Source organism: Stomoxys calcitrans, chromosome 1 (genome assembly GCF_963082655.1).
Source record: "Stomoxys calcitrans chromosome 1, idStoCalc2.1, whole genome shotgun sequence".
In the NCBI taxonomy this organism is placed as follows: Eukaryota; Metazoa; Arthropoda; class Insecta; order Diptera; family Muscidae; genus Stomoxys; species Stomoxys calcitrans.
This window is the reverse complement of record NC_081552.1, coordinates 43,913,127-43,933,956: the sequence shown is the minus strand read 5'-3', so window position 1 is coordinate 43,933,956 and position 20,830 is coordinate 43,913,127. Positions and strand designations below refer to the sequence as shown.

General features: G+C 39.6%; 1 protein-coding gene across 1 annotated transcript in view; it reads right to left on the bottom strand.

Annotated features, from left to right (window-relative positions):
- Positions 1–14,996, bottom strand: part of LOC106094746 (serine/threonine-protein kinase ATR) — a 28,027-nt gene extending 13,031 nt beyond the window's left edge. Inside the window, exons 1-3 of the mRNA XM_059370836.1 lie at positions 14,679–14,996; positions 12,183–14,592; positions 11,827–12,120 (exon numbers count right to left, since the gene is read on the bottom strand). Of these exons, the coding sequence (XP_059226819.1) occupies positions 11,827–12,120; positions 12,183–14,592; positions 14,679–14,908 (2,934 nt within the window). The 5' untranslated portion in view covers positions 14,909–14,996. The remainder of the gene's footprint in view (positions 1–11,826; positions 12,121–12,182; positions 14,593–14,678) is intronic.
- Positions 14,997–20,830: the final 5,834 nt, after the last annotated feature.

Below are 20,830 nucleotides of genomic sequence, written 5' to 3'. Positions count from 1 at the left end.
CTGTTGTCTCCTGTTTCATCATCGTCCCAATGGAAGGCCTTTCATCGTTGGATTATGGAAACGGCTAAGTGCAAATTGTTTTTGGATGGTCAAATTTGTATTAGAATTCCCCACATTGACAGTAAATGAGCAAGTGCTAAATTGCAATTAGTTATTGTAATTTTTTTACTTCTCGAAGGAAATTGTAAATTGTACCTAAAATAATAGAAAAAAATCACAACTCGCGTTTTTCGCCAAAGTGTTTAAAATACGGGGTTTTCAATCATTCAGCGCGAATTGCCTCGCTCACTTCTTATGTCTGTCGACAGACATCTCGAACCTGTGTTGAGAGATGCATGAAGTAATAGTTTTCCTTGTTGTTGTTACAAAGCGGACCCAGTTACTAATCTTATAAATAACAAGTAAAAGCGTGCTAAGTTCGGCCGGGCCGAATCTTATATACCCTCCACCATGGAGCGCATTTGTCGAGTTCTTTTCCCGGCATCTCTTCTTAGGCAAAAAATGATATAAGAAAAGAAAGAAAGAAAAATCTGCTATTAGAGCGATATCAAGATATGATCCGGTTTAGACCACAATTAAATTATATGTTGGAGACCTGTGTAAAATGTCAGTCAATTCGAATAAGAATTGCGCCCTTTCAAAAGTAAAATAGAGAGATCGATTTATATGGGAGCTGTATCGGGCTATAGACCGATTCAGACCATAATAAACAGGTATGTTGATGGTAATGAGACGACCCGTTGTACAAAATTTCAGGCAAATCGGATAAGGATTGCGCTCTCTAGAGGCCCAAGAAGTCAAGACCAATGATCGGTTTATATGGCAGCTACATCAGGTTATGGACCCATACTTGGCACAGTTTTTGGATATCATAACAAAACACGTGGTGCAAAATTTCATTCTAATCGGATAAGAATTGCGCACTCTAGAGCCTCAAGAAGTCAAGACCCAAGATCGGTTTATATGACAGCTATACCAGGTAATGGCCCGAATCGAACCATACTTAGCGCAGTTGTTAGAAGTGATACTAAAACACTTTGTGCAAAATTTCAGTCTTGTCGGATGAGAATTGCGCCCTCTAGAGGCTCAAGAAGTCAAGACCCAATATCGGTTTATATGGCAGCTATATCAGGTTATATACCGATTTGAACCATTCTTGGCACAGTTGTTGAAAATCATAACAAAACACGTAGTGCAAAATTTCATTCAAATCGGATAAGAATTGCGCACTCTAGAGGCTCAAGAAGTCAAGACCCAAGATCGGTTTATATGGCAGGTATATCAGGTTGTGGACCGATGTGAACAATTCATGGCACAGTTGTTGGATATCATAACAAAACACTTCGTGCAAAATTTCATCCCAATTGGGTAAGAATTGCGCACTCTAGAGGCTCAAGAAGTCAAGGCCCAAGATCGGTTTATATGACAGCTATATAAGGTTATGGACCGATTTGAACCATACTTGGCACGTCGTGCAAAATTTCATTCCAATCGGATAGGAATTGCGCACTCTAGAGGCTCAAGAAGTCAAGACCCAAGATCGGTTTATATGGCAGCTATATCAAAACATGGACCGATATGGCCCATTTACAATACCAACCGACCTACACTAATATAAAGTATTTGTGCAAAATTTCAAGCGGCTAGCTTTACTCCTTCGGAAGTTAGCGTGCTTTCGACAGACAGACAGACGGACGGATATGGCTAGATCGACATAAAATTTCACGACGATCAAGAATATATATACTTTATAAGGTCTCAGACGAATATTTCGAGTAGTTACAATCAGAATGACGAAATTAGTATACCCCCCATCTTATGGTGGAGGGTATAAAAATCAATTTATGTTTGTTTGTAGATTTGTTTGTTTGTTTCTATGTGAAAATAGGGTACTACATTTTTTGATATCTGAACGGGGGCGGACCCTCCCCCTTACCCTAATTTTCAGAAACGCCAGATCTGGGAGATGCGTGGTGCGATTTAAACGAAATTTTGTGTGCTCTCATATAGTACCCTAAAAATAAAAATTTGGTATCCAAATTTCGGATGGGGTACCTAGGGGGGCCGCCCCTCCCTAAAACCTACCAAACATATATTTAGACCAATCACGACAATATGGGACTCATAGGAAAGGTATTTAGGATAAGAAAACGTATCTGATATCCATTTGTCGAACCAAGTGGTAGGGGGACCACCCAAACCCCAAAATACCCCTAAATCGGACATATTTACCGACCATGGCAATATGGGACTCAAATGAAAGGTATTTGCGAGTAGAATACGAATCTGATATCCAAATGGGGGACCACGTTTCTGGGGGGTAGACCCCTTCCCCAAAACACCCTCCCAATCAGGACTTATTTACTGACCATGGGAATATGGTGCTTAAATAAAAGGTATTTGAGTGTAGAATTAGAATCTGATATCCAAATATGAGACCAAGTGTTTGGGGGGCCACCTCTCCCCAAAAACCTCCCCCAAAGGGGACAAATTTACGACCATTGCAACATGGGGCTCAAATGAAAGGTCTTTGGGAGTAAAGCACAAATCTGATATCAATATTTGGGAAAAGTGTCTATGGGGCCACCCCACGCCCACAACACCACCCAAATAGTAAGTATTTGCTGACTTTTGCAATATGAGTCTCAAATAAGAGGGTTTTTAGAGTAGAACACGAATCCAATATATATTTTCAAGGCCAACTCACTGAGTGGCCGCCCATCCCCCAAAACACTCCCCAAGCCGGTCATGTTTGCCGACTATGGAAATATGGGGTTCACATTAAAGGTATTTGGGAGTAGACTACGTATCAACATTCAGGACCAACTATCAAGGGGACGTTCCACCACCATAGCAACCCCCAAATAGAAAGTATTTGCTCACCAAGACAATTTGGGTCTTAAAGAGAGTGCAACAAAATATTCATAGTTTTTAGGGCCAATACCCCAAACCGGACATATTTTCTGACTTTTGCAATAAGGAGTTTAAATGAGATTTCAAAGCGAATTTGATATCCAATTTTGAGGCCAATGGCAATATGGGGTTCAAATAAATTATATATAGATATATGAGAATAGAGCGCGTTGCTGATATATTTTCCGGGCTTAGTGTTTGGGTTACCACCCCAATTCCCAAAACACCCCTAAATCGGCCATATTTACCGACTATGTCAATGTGGAGCATAAATGTTAGGTATTAGGGGGTAGAGCAAGAATTGATACCCATTTTCGGGACCAATTTTCTGGGGGTCAACCCCTTTCCCAAAATATGGGGTTCAAATAAATGATATATAGATATATGAGAATAGAGCACGTTGCTGATATATTTTCCGGGCTTAGTGTTTGGGGGACCATCCAAATCCCAATAACACCCCGAAATCGGCCATATTTACCTACCATGTCGATGTGGAAATGAAAGGTATTGGGGGGTAGAGCAAGAATTGATACCCACTTTCGGGACCAATTTTTTGGGGGTCAACCCTTTACCCACAAACACCAATTTTTACTGACCATCGCAAAATGGGGCTCAAATATTTGGGAGTAGAATACGAATTTGATAGCCAAATTTAGGACCATGTAATTAAGGAATCACCCCTTCCCCAAAACACCCCGCAAAGGGTAAAAAATTTTCGACCATGCCAATGAGTGGTATTTAAGATTAGAAAACGAATTTGATAACCTATTTTGGGCCATTTGTTTAGGGGACGCCTCATCGTGTAAACTCCCCTAAACCAATGGTAATATGGGGTTAAAATAAATGGTTTTTGAAAGAAGAGCACGATGCTGATATTTTTTAGGGCCAAGTGCCTGGGGGACCACCTCACCCGCGAAAACACCTCTAAATCAGATATCATGAGAATAGCGGGCTGAAATAAAGTATTTTAAGAATGGAGTCAGTAGTCCATTTCGTTTCCTATTTTTCTTTCACGTTTACAATTAAAAATTTATAATTAAACTTACAATTACATTTCTCTTTCATGTTATTATTATTGTAAATTGCAAATTTTGCCCATGAACATTCCATTAACAACCAGGGGCAAACTTTTTACATATCAATGAGTGTAGTCCGATTCAAGTTTTAAGCTCAATGATAAGGGGCCTCCTTTTTATAGCCGAGTCCGAACGGCGTGCGACACCTCTTTGGAGAGAAGTTTTACATGGCATAGTACCTCACAAATGTTGCCAGCATTAGGAGGGAAAAACCAGCGCTGAAAATTTTTTCTGATGGTTTCGCCAGGATTTGAACCCAGGCGTTCAGCGTCGTAGGCGGACATGCTAACCTCTGCGCTACGGTGGCGCATTATTATATTTTCTTTTAATTGATTTCCTATGGATAGCTTTTTGATAATCTTGAGTCCGACCGACTAATCCCGGGCATGAAATTGTACGGTCCTATAATAAGAAGAAAAAAAGAAGGCCTAGAATATGTTGTCCATTTTAGTTAAGCTCTTGCGTTTTTGTAATTTTTGGTTATAATTTGCGTCGGGCTATGGTCCAAATTTAGATTGTAAGAAGGAAAATGAATTGTTTTAATAAAATGTTTAATTTTGCAATAAATTGCTGAGCTTTTAAACCAATTCTCTGATTCCCTCTAAGCAGCCGGATATAATGGCGAGAGAACCATAGTGGGTTCATCTAAGAATTTAACGTGGTGTAACTGATGAACAGGATGGGCGGGCAGTGTGCAGTACCACCCAAATGTACACAATCGTTAGGATAGAAATCGTTTTATAGTGTCTGTTGTGTCATATTTTCTATCACCCTCTATCATTAAAATTTGACGTACGCTTACTATCTAAATTTTAAAAGTAGCAGCTGTAGATTGGAAAGCGGCAAGACCCCACCCCACCGACGAGCGATAAGCCTGGTAACCTGCGTACTTCCGCTGGGCTTTCCTTCCCAGACCATTTTGAATTTGAATCCGATGGACTCAAAGTTCAGTTTTAGGTACAACCAAAAGTTGCATGCTACACTATATATCTAGCAATGAAAATTTCGAACGATCTTGGAACTAAGCCTAAGGCACTGAGACATTACGTCCCTTCAGAACCTCCATGAAACTTAAAGCAATCTGTTTTTATTGACGGCCTAAGGGCCCTATCGAAAAACTCTACACCCAATGGAATCTACACATCCCAATTTCATGAAATATCTTCAACCTTAAGCAATAAGAACTGGAATATATTGTATACCGATGGTTCCAAAACGTCAACAGCTACAGCTACAGCAACTTCGTACAGAGTTCATAGCAATCCTCGGCGAGAACGCATCAATATTTACCGCAGAAGCAGCAGGAATATGCAGCAGAAATATGCGTGGTAAATTTCTCATATGTTCTGACTCTAAATCAGCAATAATTGCCACCCAAAATATAAAAAAAAACAATAGAATTATTATTCCAAAAAATTAAAGACATCCTTATGAAATATCAGACTCAATTTAAAGTAATGTGGTTTCCTGGACATATTGGGTTGCCCAAAAAGTAATTGCGGATTTTTCATATAGTCGGCGTTGACAAATTTTTTCGCAGCTTGTGACTGTGACTGTAATTGCATTCTTTCTTCTGTCAGTTATCAGCTGTTACTTTTAGCTTGCTTTAGAAAAAAAGTGTAAAAAAAAGTAATTTTGATTAAAGTTCATTCTAGGTTTTATTACAAATGCATTTACTTTCTTTTAAAAAAATCCGCAATTACTTTTTGGGCAACCCATACATAGGCAGCAAAATAGGCAAATAATGCCCCAGTTCTTCGCGCCGAATAGCAACGACCTTAAAAGGATAGCAAGTATCGACACGCAAACCTGACACACAAGCATCTCTTCAACCACACAAATGCACCTCAATGCCTAATTTGCAATGACCATATGGTTGTCTGTTCTTTACTGTCATATTTTAATTGTAGACCAAATTACAATTTTTGAAAAACAATGCTTCGCTAAGCTTCTACGCACAACTACCTCCAACAACGTTGACGCTGTAATTAAATTACAACAAGTAAAAGCGTGCTAAGTTCGGCCGGGCCGAATCTTATATACCCTCCACCATGGATCGCATTTGTCGAGTTCTTTTCCCGCCATCTCTTCTTAGGCAAAACAGGATATAAGAAAAGATTTGCTCTGCTATTAGAGCGATATCAAGATATGGGTCGGTTTGGACCACAATTAAATTATATGTTGGAGACCTGTGTAAAATGTCAGTCAATTCGAGCAAGAATTGCGCCCTTTGGGGGCTCAAGAAGTAAAATAGAGAGATCGATTTATATGGGTGCTGTATCGGGCTATAGACCGATTCAGACCATAATAAACACATATGTTGATGGTCATGAGAGAATCCGTCGTACAAAATTTCAGGCAAATCGGATAATAATTGCGACCTCTAGGGGTCAAGAAGTCAAAATCCCAGATCGGTTTATATGGCAGCTATATCAGGTTATAAACCGATTTGAACCTTATTTGACACAGTTGTTGAAAGTAAAAATAAAATACGTCATGCAAAATTTCAGCCAAATTGGATAGGAATTGCGCCCTCTAGAAGCTCAAGAAGTCAAATCCCCAGATCTGTTTATATGACAGCTATATCAGGTTATGGACCGATTTCAACCATACTTGTCACAGTTGTTGGATATCATAACGAAATACTTCGTGAAAAAATTCATTCAAATCGGATAAGAATTGCGCCCTCTAGAGGCTCAAGAAGTCAAGACCCAACATCGGTTTATATGACATACGTGCCAAAATTCATTCAAATCGGATAAGAATTGCGCCCCCTAGAGGCTCAAGAAGTCAAGACCCAACATCGGTTTATATGACAGCTATATCAGGTTATGGACCGATTTGAACCATACTTGGCACAGTTGTTGGATATCGTCGTGCAAAATTTCATTCCAATCGGATAAAAATTGCGCACTCTAGAGGCTCAAGAAGCCAAGACCCCAGATCGGTTTATATGGCAGCTATATCAGGTTATGGACCGATTTGAACCATACTTGGCACAATTGTTAGATATAATAACGAAACACGTCGTGCAAGATTTCATTCCAATCGGATAAGAATTGCGCCCTCTAGAGGCTCAAGAAGTCAAGACCCAAGATCGGTTTATATGGCAGCTATATCAGGTTATGAACCGATTTGAGCCATACTTGGCACAGTTGTTCGATATCATGACAAAACACGTCGTTCAAAATTTCATTCGAATCGGATATTAATTGCGCATTCTAGAGGCTCGAGAAGTCAAGACCCAAGATCGGTTTAAATGGGAGCTACATCAAAACATGGACCGATATGGTCCATTTACAATACCAACCGACCTACACTAATAAGAAGTATTTGTGCAAAATTTCAAGCGGCTAGCTTTACTCCTTCGGAAGTTAGCGTGCTTTCGACAGACAGACGGACGGACATGGCTAGATCGACATAAAATGTCACGACGATCAAGAATATATTAACTTTATATGGGGTCTCAGACGAATATTTCGAGTAGTTACAAACAGAATGACGAAATTAGTATAGCCCCCATCCTATGGTGGAGGGTATAACACGTTTTGGTCAAAAACTTTTGTTGTTAGACCTTTTTATTTGTACCTCTTTAATACCATAATTTATTATAATATTAAACTCATTCCATTGCGCTTCTTTAGTTTGGTCACAAAATTTCATTTTGTTGTTGGTTTAACCAGCTTAGACCAATGTGTTTTTATTTCTTGCTTCTATTTCAAAACAAAACAACAAAAACCCTTTAAAGAATCTCAACATTTGTGGTGTGTTAAATGTATCGAGGGGCAGGCTGCAATGATCGCGATTTCGGCCTTTGCCAGGGGTCTCGTCAGACTGCTATGCCACCAAAAGAGTCTGACGAGGCCCCTGGCAAAGGCCGAAATCGCGATCATTGCAGCCCGCCCCTTGATACATTTAACACACCACAAATGTTGAGACTCTATAAAGTGTTTTTGTTGTTTTGTTTTGAAATCGGAGCAAGAAATAAAAACACATTGATCTAAGCAGGTTAAACCAACAACAGTTGGCCTTCGTGATAAACCATTCCGTGCAATAGAGACCCATCTCGCCTGCGCCTGCCGCTAGTGACCCCTACATGGAGTGCATGGGGATAGCAGTCAGATCCGGTACTGCCGAAATAGAGCTATGCAAGGTGTACATACCGCCGGTTGGTAGCTGTTTTCCGATTAATGGCCAAGCTTACACCCCGACATAAGTGGGTTACTATCTGGCCATAATCGTCTGGTTCTAGGGGACTTTAATGGCATTCTCCCCTAGGTAACGACCAGCGTGGCATAGCTTTGGCAGAGCAGATTGAAAGCTCCACCTTTTGCACGGTGAATGAGGATGCCCCCATTGGGCTTACGAGGAGACGCAGCAGCTCGCCAGATATTTCCATTGCATACCCTGATCTCCTAAGTGACGTATCCTGGCAAGCCGTCATCTCTTTGGGGTCAGACCACCTTCCCATAATTGTCACCATCGACCGGACACCCGACTTCATAACCTCTGCACGTTTATCAATCATAAGAAGGCCGATTGGGCTGGCTTCAGAGAGTATACCAATCGCCGCTTCAGTGAACTGCCACTCCCCTCGAATGTGCTAGTGGCCGAGAGAAATTCCGAGACATCATTAACGCAGTAGCCGCTCGCTTTATACCAGCCGGTCGAATACCCCAAGTGTGGCCCAATACCCGGCGCAGGCAGTGGTACTCGCAGACGAGCGTGATGGGATTCCTTGTATGGACCCCACTAACCAAAGAATCAGCGAGCTGAATCTGGAAACAAACAGGGTAATCAACGAACATTAGCGGAATTTGTGACTGGAACACTTGGAGCAATGTAACTTAGGCACCGGTGTAGGCAAACTGTGGTCTACTGTTTAGCCACTCTCGAACCCCGGTAGACAGGATGACAGGACCTCATTTTGGCGAAATAACCGTGACTGATGCGCCAGGTTGTTCAGTCGTCAATTTATTGTGCATCCCGAGAGTGACAGGACAAGGAGGAGAGCCATTCGCCATATTCGTGGTCTCGGAGCCGATGAACAGCCGACACAATTTACCGTGGGCGAAGTTACGAATGTCATCCGTGGCGCCAAATCATCTAAGGCGTTGGACACCGATGGAATCTCTACATTGATGTTGAAGAATCTGATTTCACCTGGAGTTGAGTACCTTACTACTGTCCTCAACCTGTCTTTGAACATTCTTTTAGTTCCCGATGTCTGGAAAATGGGCAGAGTGATCCCGCTACTGAAGCCTGGAAAGCACCCGAGTTTGGGGGAGTCGCACATACCGATCTCCCTTCTCTCACCAGCAGCAAAGACGCTTGAGGCATTACTCCTCCCGAGCATCGTAGGAGAATTAACATTCCGCGAGCATCAACCTGGATTTCGAAGACTGCATGGCACAACAACAGTTTTGCATGCCAACACCGCACACAGTTGCCGTGGCTTCAATCAGCCCAGGCCATGTGATAGGACGGTGTGATAGAACCTATCAAAGGCATTCGACACGGTCAGCCATTTGAAACTATTTGAGGACATCGCCAACACTTCCCTCCAGCAAGGCCTGAAATGCTGGGTCCGAATTATCTGTGTGGTCGCCAGTCGTTTGTGGAATTTAGGGATAAGAAGTCGAAGCACCGTAGAGTGAAACAGCGAGTTCCCCAAGGTGGGGTGATATCTCCGGCACAGTTTAACCTCTACCTCTCCTCCATTCCACCCCCTCCAGACGGCATAGAGATGGTATCATATGCGGACAATTGTATGATTATGGCATCAGGCCCCCACCCATTGTTGACATCTTCCACCTCTGTTAAGTAACCTACTCTCCAATAGCTCTGATTCTGTGTACGTTTGTTGAGCCTTAAACACAAACTTGGATATGTCGCCCGGATCCTTGCGCAAACACATGTAAACGACAGAGAATTTGACATTTCTCCCATCTGTTAGAGCTTTTTTGCTACTCGCTTGGAGCGGGTTAGCGCCTATAACATTGATCATCATGTGGTAGTTGTCTATAACTGGTAGCCGTTGAATAGTCATAATTTAGCCTTTTTAAATCAAACCAAATTGCCATTGTAAACGATTATCAGTGGTAAAGAACCAATTTGCTGGTCTTTATATTAGGTGCGGTGGCGACAGTTCTTAGTAATTAAACCGTGTAAAACTTTTAATCATGAAAGTATCGCCCAGCAGCACGTTGTTTGCATTGGTATGGGGAAAGTAGGCTCCTTGTCGATGAGCTAAAAATGGCGGCCACCTTGACGTTAAGGTTTGCAACTGCTCCTATTACACTGAACGTCATAACATTGGTGGTATGGCGGCAGTGTCCTATTAGGTCATTATAACTGATCAACTGTTTTAGGGGTTGAGGTGGTCCGCTAGATATATGAGCAGAAGAATAAAGATTTCATATTCGCAGTCAACAAACTTATACTTTGAATTGAACCCCATATTGTCATAATGGTGTATACAGCCGTTTGTTGGGGGCGTAGGAAAATTGTGCGCCTCACTCCATCTGCCACTTGAGCACAAATTTCAATAACGCACTCCACTTAAAAATATCTATCACTTGATCCCCCATTGCTTTAATGGGTCAAATAAACTATTGGAGGCGACTTTAGGATGTAAAGCACCACCTAGATTTTTGGACATAAAGTTTAATGTCATTTTGGTAATTTGCTATCAAATATATTTCATTTGAGGCTCATCTAGCTATGATCGAATTATATTCTCATCAGGGCGATCCCCAATTAGTTGGACCTCATTTTTTATGTCATATTCGTAGTCTACTTCCGAATACCTTTCATTTGAGTCCCATATTGATATTTACGTCCAATATGTTTGTTTTGGGGTCGGTCGATCCCTCGCATACTTCATCCCAATTTTTATTACCATATTTGTATTCTACTCTCCAATAGATTTCATTTGATACCCATATTGTCCCTATCGATCCACTTTTAATTTTAAGTGGTGTTTTAAGGGTAACGGGGGAGGGTCCCCCTTCCAATATCGACAAACTAAAAAGCTTTTTCCTTCTTCCTGACCATTTTTATAATCTACTCCCGAAGACCTTTCATTCGAGTTCCATATTGTCATTATCGTCTAATAAACCTATTTTAAGGGGTTTTGGGGTCGTGGCGGCTCCCCAGTTACTTGGATCCAATTATTAATATGAAATTCGTAGTCTACTTCTGAATACCTTTCATTTGAATCCCATATTGTCCCGATCGGTTCACTTTTATTTTGGGGTGGTACTTTTAGGGTATGGGGAAGGGTCCGCCCCCCTACCGATATCAATAAATTATATAGCCTATTGAAAGAAATCGGTTCAGCCGTTTTGGAGTCTATACGGAACAAACAAATTTACAAACCCGCAAACAAACAAACAAACACAAATTCATTTTTATATATTGGGTTGCCCAAAAAGTAATTGCGGATTTTTTAAAAGAAAGTAAATGCATTTTTAATAAAACTTAGAATGAACTTTAATCAAATATACTTTTTTTACACTTTTTTTCTAAAGCTAGCTAAAAGTAACAGCTGACTGACTGACAGAAGAAAGAATGCAATTACAGAGTCACAAGCTGTGAACAAATTTGTCAACGCCGACTATATGAAAAATCCGCAATTACTTTTGGGGCAAGCCAATATATAGATTTTGTATATCAACCATAAGGAGTAGTTCATTGTAATTTGTCTTAATTAGCCACTGCGTGGCTTCAAGTTACATTGGCTGAATAAAATGAAAGGAAATTTCTCGGAAATTTTCTTTGAATTATAGATTTAGCCAAAACTTTACATTAAATTAAATTTAAGCATATTACTTACCTTAACATCTGTATTCATTAACTTGCTGAGGCTGGCTCCAGTACATTTTCCTATCAACTCAATGCATCTATTGCCAATTTCTGGCTCTTCGGTCAAATATATGTGCGTGTAGATACGCAAAAATGAAACAATGAAAATGTTGTTCACTGGTTTGCGAGTTATTTTCGAAATACTTATCAAAAGACCCTTGCAACGAGGTTCTTTGACGCAATAGGGTAATATCATGGTTACCAAAAGGCGATAATATTTGCAAATGAATTCTTGGACACAGGAAAAGCCAAGCATTTTGGTAAACTATAAAAAAAAAGAAGCAAAGTTAGAGAAAAACAATCAATTTTGTTGGAGGAATTGCTTACCGCTTTCAGGGATCTGGTCATACGTACTCCTCTTGATATGTAAACATATATCATAAGGCGCACTATCAAATTTAAGGCATCTCTTTTGTACCAATTCCATAACTGTATGGGCTGCTTTTGATAGTTACTACACATTTCGGTGGCACACAATATGGCCTCATGGACCACCTTCGATTCCGGATGAATGAGATAGAAGAATAGCATTTTAAAATAATGATACAGCCATAGCTCAGTAAGCAATTGACTTTGACTGCAGCTGGTGATAATTTGCAGTATGGTTTGTTGATGATGAGCTTGATTTGCAGAGGCCTCTTGCTGATTAGTGGTCTTTAGGGATTCAATAGTGTGTTGTAGTATGCAGGAAGAGATTTCCTTTAGGAATTCCGCATCATTGGCTATACATTCTTTGACAATTGGGTTAAGGGTGGCCACATGCAGATTGGATTTTGTGGCTTCATGGGAAAATAAAGAGTCCAAAATATTATCGCCCAAAGTAAGACGACAAAACTCCAAATGATTGGTCAAAAACTGTAAATGGGGATTGATGAAAAGTTGCTGAGCCAAAAAGTTTTTCATTTTTGGCGGTAGGCATAGGTTCTGTAACGGCTTATAAGATTTGAAAGTCACATGAGCAACAAGAGCATTTTGTCCATTTCTTGGAATTTTCAAGTAGCATTGCGCACATAGCAATTCGTTCAGCATAACTTGAGGAAATTCATGGCATGTAATTTTTTTCAATTGCCTAAAAGAGCTCATGGCTATTATATCGCCGGAGCTACAATTAAGGCAGGCCAAAGTTTTCAAAATGGGAATATAAAGACTTTCATCCTGAAAGTTTTTGATAAAATCTTTGCTGATGGTGTCCATGCTTAGCCAATTATTGGCCAAGTAGAAGGGTATGTATTGAGTAAAAGTTGCCACAAGATAATGTCTGGCATTAAGGCGTTCATCAAATAAAGGTTTTCCCAAGTTCTGCAACGCTTGACTTACAGCTTTACTATGGCCCTGTAATGCAGAAGTCATGCATAAGACTGGCAAAGCCAGAATACTTAATGATAGTTCTATTGTCGTTATTAATTGGTTGGATTGTTCTTTTGCTGTTAGATCTATGCCTTGCAGAGGCTTCATTATGATATCCAATAACTTATCATGCATATGCCTGGACAACATAGAGTTAACGCTGGAGCATTGCAGCAACAATCCTGCCACTTGTACTTCATCTGGTTGCATGGGCTGAAGTAGTTTGTTGGATTGTACAGACAACCACAATGCAATGGCATCTACTAGGGGTTCCTTAGAAAAATCCTGCAATTCTTCAAATAATGACACTGGACATGGTTTATTAGCTCTAATGGTTTCCACATCTTCTAGGTGCTGAGGTTTTTGCTTGCTACACCTTACCATGTGCTCCAACATATACAAGAAGCTCAAATATTCCTTTACTTTGGCATTGTTTTCCTTCGTTTTAAGGGCCTCTATCAATTTCAGTTCCAAGTCTTTCAAAAGCTCACATAACTCGGTTTTATTAGTCACCCTAATCAAATGTGGGGTAATGGCTCTCAAAACAAACGGAAAGATCTCTCCATACTTTATCAAAGCCTTGGCATATTTACTTTCCACTTTCGGTGGTCTCTGCAGGTTTTCCACAAAAAGTCCATGCAAAAAGTCACTCAAAGTCTCTGCCACTTCCTTGAGCCGCGACAAATCCAAATCGCTTTGACACCGCTGCCATTTGTGTAGTTCATAGAGATTATCCAATAGTTGAAAACAATGTCTTTCAATAACAACCCTTTCGTTGATGTGGGGTATAAACTTTTGCAATATTCTTAAATATAACATGGACTCCTCTATAAAGTCATCCAGGTTGTCCTGTGTCAAACAATGATTGGCCATCCACATGGGACAATAATTCCACATTGTGCTCAAAGATCTTAAACTAAGCTCATACATGCCCTGCAATTCCTGCAGGGAGAATGAACGCTCGAAAACACTGGCCACATATTGCAAACAATACAATTTTGTGGGAAAATCGCATATTTTCAACACCTTGAATATAATCATTAGGGTGTTACGGAATATCTGAGGAAAATTAACATAGCCCATACACAAACCATGTTGTACTAACTGCAATAGAGCCTGTACATAGTCATCCATCATATCGCTGTTAATTTCTATAAGGGGAAACATGAAGGAGCTGTCTATTTCTTTCAACAACTCATGGTCCTCGGTAGAAAATGCTGAGATCTTTAGCAGAACTCCATCCAAAGATATGTCAATTTTATTATACTGCTCGCACAATTCGTCTATGGCATATACATATGCCTTGATTAGCTTTTCAAATAGAACCACTCGATTAACAAGGCAGGAATTTAGAAGTTTACACTGGATTTTTAGATTCTTCTCGGTAAGCCTAGAGGTAGGTGGTAAGATAACAAATAAAACATCAAAAATGGCGAAGCTTAGACAAATGTATTCCGAAATAAACTGTCCACTTACTCGCCATCACCTTCGTCCTCGAAATTCATGGATCTAACCAATTTATTAACCAACCACAAAATGAAGGCATCTTGAAATTTATTTGTGTTGGCCTTTAGCGAATGCCTGATCAAACTTGGCTCCTTGCACAGTATGTCATCCACAAATACTAGAACATCGTAAAGACCGGTCTCATCACGATTGACCACGCTGTACAACAGCCGCCACATATCTTTACGGCGATCCGCCATATAGAATGGTTCTGCTTACTTCCTGATTTTTGAATTCCTAGAGCATTTTGCAAGGATTTCAATGAAAATCCAATAAACTAAGAAGTCCGCGCGGCGCCAAATTAACAATGAAAGCAGCTGATGTTTGTTTATATCCCAAGCCCCTCGAATTAGAATTAACGCCGTTAATTTGCAATGTGCTGATTATTTGAATCCAACGTAACTTACAGTATATAGATATGTAACAGTACATACATATCAAGACATATTAACACAGGTATGGCAAAGCAAACAGCTGAGTACAATTTTTTCTCGCCAAGTGCACTATTGTCAACGAGTTTCCATAACGTTTGGTTGTGTTTGCAATAGATGTGTTCGTGTAATCAAAAACTTCTGCCAATTTGAACATATTGTTACTGGAGGTCGCTTGCGTACTTCATTTGCCACCAGAAGAGAGCGGGAGAGTTTGGCAATTGAGAGCTTGAAATTTTTTACTGTAGATTTTTCCCAGGAGAAATTTGCAGCATTGGACATCTGTTTCATGAACACCAGCTGTTTAATTCCAATAAATAGCAAAAGAGAGTAAAGGCTGTTGTTGTTGCAGCCACATTTGCATGTGGAGGTGGCGATCCTCGTCAAGTTCAAGATATATTTATTTACAGGTAGTTGTTTGTATGTATATTGTTCTTAACTATTATGATAGTACACTCGGCGAGAAAAAGTAGTACTCAGCCGTTTGCTGTACACTACCTCGGTAAATATGTCTTGGTCAAGCTCTTATAGGTGAGCAAGCTCGTTTCTGTCTATACGACCAATCGCCGCGGGAACATTATGGCTATTGGTTATTTAAAAGCGCCAATATCCTGCCAGTGGCAGTTAATCCGCATGCAGTGTTGTCAGATTAGGGAAAATTTCCCAAAACAGGGGATTTTGTTTCGTGATTGGAGATTTTAATGGGGGAAAACGTAAAAATTGGGGATTTTGTAGGAAAAATTATGTTGGAATAACTTCAAAATTGATTTTCCTGACTAAATGAATATTCTTTATGTTTAGTTCTAGCTAATAACCTTGGATTAGGTGAGATGCAAAGCATATTCACCAACACTGGTGTACCTATCTCCTATCTATGAGAAATTGTAAAAGAATATGATAGGTTTTAATCCATCAGGAGGCACACCATCGTACTATGACAGGGAATGTTTCCAACAATTTGCGGTCGGATATAGTCGCGGCATCCAAAATACTTAAACAACTTATTATACCCACAGCCAAAGGATGGGGGTACACTAATCTAATCATACCGTTCTTAGCACCTCGAAATATTGATGTGCAAGCCCATAATGTGTATATAAAGCATATGCACCTACGCTGGTGTACCTACCACCCGAAATCAGAAATTGTACATGAATATGATAGGCATAGGCCATCGTACTAAAGCAGAAACATTTCCTGCAATTTGCAGTCGACTAAGATCGCGGCATCCAGAAAACTAAAACAACTTTTTATACTCACCGCCGTAGGATGGGGGTATTTTAATCATTCCGTTCTTAGCACCTCGAAATATTAATGTACGGTCCCATAATTTGTATATATTCTTAATGGTTTTTACACTCTAAGTCAATCTATACATGTCCGTACCTCCGTCCTTATGTTGAAATAATAATAGAGGTCGAACGAATGAAGCTATCTCTTTGAAATTTTAGGCCATTTGCAAATGGGCCATATCGGTTCAGTTTTCGATATATCTCCCATAGCATGTGGTCTTTCGACTTGACTTCTAAACCCCTAGAAACTGAAATGCACGTAGTGATCTGTTACGACTTCTAACAAATGTGCCAAGTATGGCCCAAATCGATTTACAACCTGATACAATAGCTCCCATATAAACCGAATAAAACTCTCCCGATTGGACATATTGAGCCATTTTAAACCACAAATGTTATTAACTGAAATTTTGCTCGAAGAGTTTTTATCACTAGCAATGACGAAATTAAAATACACTTATCATTTAGTTGTCGGTGTAAAAAATTTGTATAAGAAAAAAATTTTAAGTATACATATTTTTTAGGGGAAAAACATTTTAATTCGGGAAAAGTTTTTGGAATTTTGGGAATCTGTCTCAAAAAAATCTGTCAACCGCCTCCGTATGAAGCATTCCACTTTCTGCTAACCAAGGCAGATTTAAAAAAGTGGTCTTACGCGAATACCTGTTAAGTATTGGTCTAATCACGCTCCTGTAAAGCCAGTGGGCTATCCTCGGATTCGGGCCCCATTTCCAGCCTACAGCACATCTATATAGTGCCCAATGTTAGACCTCAATCCTTTTGGGTTATAATAACGACACACGTTGTTATACTTTGGAAGGTTTATTATAAACTAAAGAAAAAATCAGATCGTTAGTTCAAATATGAGACGATACCAAAAGAGAAACACAAAAGATAAAATACAGAGTTGTATCATTTGAATAGTCACTTTGCCATATTTTCTAATTCAAAATGCCAGATTTCAACACCCAACATCTGTGAGCCTTCTCAGGACACTTCTGAATGTGACACTTGCAATTAAGTTTCCTATACAAGTTCACTCCCAAGTATTTGACCTTGTCAGATATCGAAATTGATTTGTTGAGGAAACGTGGTGCGTCAAATTGGCCCACCTTCGTCTTCCTCGTGAACAGGCACATTTCAGTCTTCTCTGGGTTAACATTGAGACCCCTGGATCTAGCCCAGTCATATGCCATATGTAAGACCTTTTCGGCCCTTTTGCATAACTGTTTCGGATGCTTACCCTTATTAAGTATTATAACATTGTCTGCAAAGAAGATGGGTTCAAGTCCCTCCTCAGCAAGTAATAGGTCATTTATAATGGTCACTCAAAGGAGTGGCAATAAAATACCCCCTTGTGGCGTGCCTTGTGCCACTTTCTTATATTTATGTCATGGGACACAATTTATCCACCTGTTCCTTAGCATATGGTAGTACCTTAGTACTGGTTTACAGATTGGATCAACGTGTCGGTCTATACATTTTTAAACGCCCCCTCCATGTCAATGTAAATCGCCAATGTGTTCGTGTTGGCATCGAAGGATTCTTCCATTTATGCACAACCTCGTGCAGGACAGTCTCCACCGACCTTCCCTTGACATAGGCTTGCTGTTTGTATTTGAGCAGTTCACTGGATGTCCTACTCTTTATCATAGTGTTCACAATACGTTCCATGGTTTTGAGTATAAGGGACGCAAGGCTTATAGGTCTGTAGGCCTTTGGTGTCGCAAAACTTGCCTTGCCGGGCTTAGGTGTAAATTCCACCCTTGCCTCCTGCCAGGTTTTCAGAGTTTATGAAAGTTCCAGGCACGCTGTGAATATATTGGCCAAGTGGGGCGCCAGGTGAGGCGCCAGATAGTCGGCCTCCTTCTGCAGTAACGCCGGAAATATTCCATAAGGTCCAGGTGACTTAAATGGTTTGAAGCTCCTTAAGTATTACTTCGCCATAAATTCCATAATTATAAATCTTCGATCAACATCATTATTCAAAGACTCCGGTGTCTCCGTGAGTCCCGTCGTATCATGTGGAAAATGGGTTTTCATCATAAGCCTCAACATGTCCTCCGTTGTCTCTGCTCTCACTTCCATGTCGTCTGCTAACGTTTCAATTTAGATATGGCTTTTTGAGAATTTTTTTTTTTATCTGTGCGGCGTCCTTAACGCTATCGATCTGAATTCGAGGATCATCACACTCCTTTGTGTGTTCACATGCAAGTAAGCAGCTCATAAATTGTTTGGTGCCATATTGATTTTTATATGTAAAAGACAATATTTCATATCAAATGTGATAATTTTGTCAAATCACCGAAAGAACGATTTTGGGAAATTTTCCCAAACAAAATCTTATTATTTTTACAAATAAAAGCAGAATTCGTTTCTTTTTAAATAGTTTTATGTTTCATTATTTATTAATCTCGAAGGGGTGGGTTTTGGTTGAAATTGCAAAAACATATATGAATTTGAGTGCGGTCCACACATTCACATTTGTATGTAAGCATGTACGTAACCATATGAATTTCTATACATAAATGGCAACATTTTGGCCAAAGATACCCAAAAACATCAAATGTGGTAACCTTGTTAAACCACCGAACGAACGATTTAGGGAAATTTTTCACCAAAAAAAATGTAGTACCAGCCTTAACTGTGAAAACACTACAAAATCTAATTATAATGCTATCTAAAAATTTATATAGTTCAATTAAAAAATTGTTAAACATACGTCTTTTTATCAAGCACTTTTCATGATTTAATGCATATTTACATCCTCCGAATTACTATTTTCAATTGTGAGTCTACAGCGGCCGCATAACATTTTGGAGGGAACTCCCATATCATCCTTATTCATGCAAAGCGCTTCATCATTTCTGATCCACCCCTTAAGGCTGGTACTACGTTTTTTTCGGAAAATTTTCCGAAAGTCGTTCTTTCGGAGGTTTGACAAGGTTGATTTTTTTGGGTTTTTTTGGCCAAAATGTTGCCATTTACATATAAAAAAAATGGCATCAAATAATTTATCAGCTGCTTACGAGCATGTATGTTTTTGTAATTTTAACCAAAACCAACCCCTACGTAATTAATATATAATGAAAAACAAAACAATTTAAAAAGTGACAAATGCAGAATTTATTTGTAAAAATAATTAGCTTTTGCAGTTTTTTCACTCTTATAAGTTTCATAAGCACAACTCTCCAAAAGCCTTTGTCAGCATCTTACACTTTTATCCAAATATTGTTTTAGTAACTGCAAGACCAAAAGCGCAACACATACTTTCACAAGTCTTATTATTTTGTACAGATTGATGAAGTTGCATGTTGTGAAAGAAAAATATATTTTTCTTTCGAGTATATTTACTCATATTAAAAAAATACGTTCTTGTTTATGCATCCACTAACACTGTAAATACTTGTGAGCAACATCACTAATACTAACAGACATTCAGTTACAATTAGAAGTTTGACGATCGAGTTTATTTTGCGTAAAAAAATGACTTGTTGCACAGCGACTGTGGTTGTGCTCTCAATTGGCGTCGTGAAATGTTAATTTTCCCTAGATGAAAAAACAAGTTACGACGAAACGAACACATTTCGGCAAATTTTTCCGTGTGTTTTTTTATATGGAGTTTCAACGCGAAAACCGAATATAGTACAGGCCTTTACACGCGAAACTCGCAGCTCAACCTAGTGGCATCTTCCACTAGAGCCCAAAATAAAGGAAAGCACTATTCAACCACTGCCCGTCATCAGCCCGCAATCATTGACAAGACATCGGTGTGAAAACATTAAAAAAATTTAAAACTCTTTCTCTGTTTCGTTCCAGATATCATATGTACCAGCCCTAAGGCCCCCGCAACATGCAACTCTGTGATCGCAAAATTTCATCAGCTTGGTTTGTTACTTTGGCGAATAATTTCCCAAAATCGTTCTTTCGGTGATTTGACAAGATTACCTTATTTGATTTTTTTTTGGTTTCTTTGGCCAAAATGTCATTTACATATAAAAATTAATATGGCATCAATCAATTTATGAGCTGATTACGTGCATGTCAAGGCGGATTTAAAAAGGTGGTCTCACTCGAACAGCTGTTAACACCCGGCCAGATTTGACGGCATTAAATAGTCAGGTTTTTGCTTGCATTATCTTTGTTGTTATCTTCTTTGTCGCATATTCTCTACTCATGTACGCACACAAATTTCTTTGTGTGCATTGGCAAAACGTCGATCAGCTTGATGGCAAGATGGCGGATTGTACCATATGATTTGTGGTTGTTGTACAAATGAGACCACCTTTAATTATTTCGCCATGCCTGATGGGTGGCAGTTGCCCAACAACAAAATATTAATTGCACTATCTGTCAAAATCAGTGATTAGTGCAACTCTGTGTTACAAGTTCGGGCTAT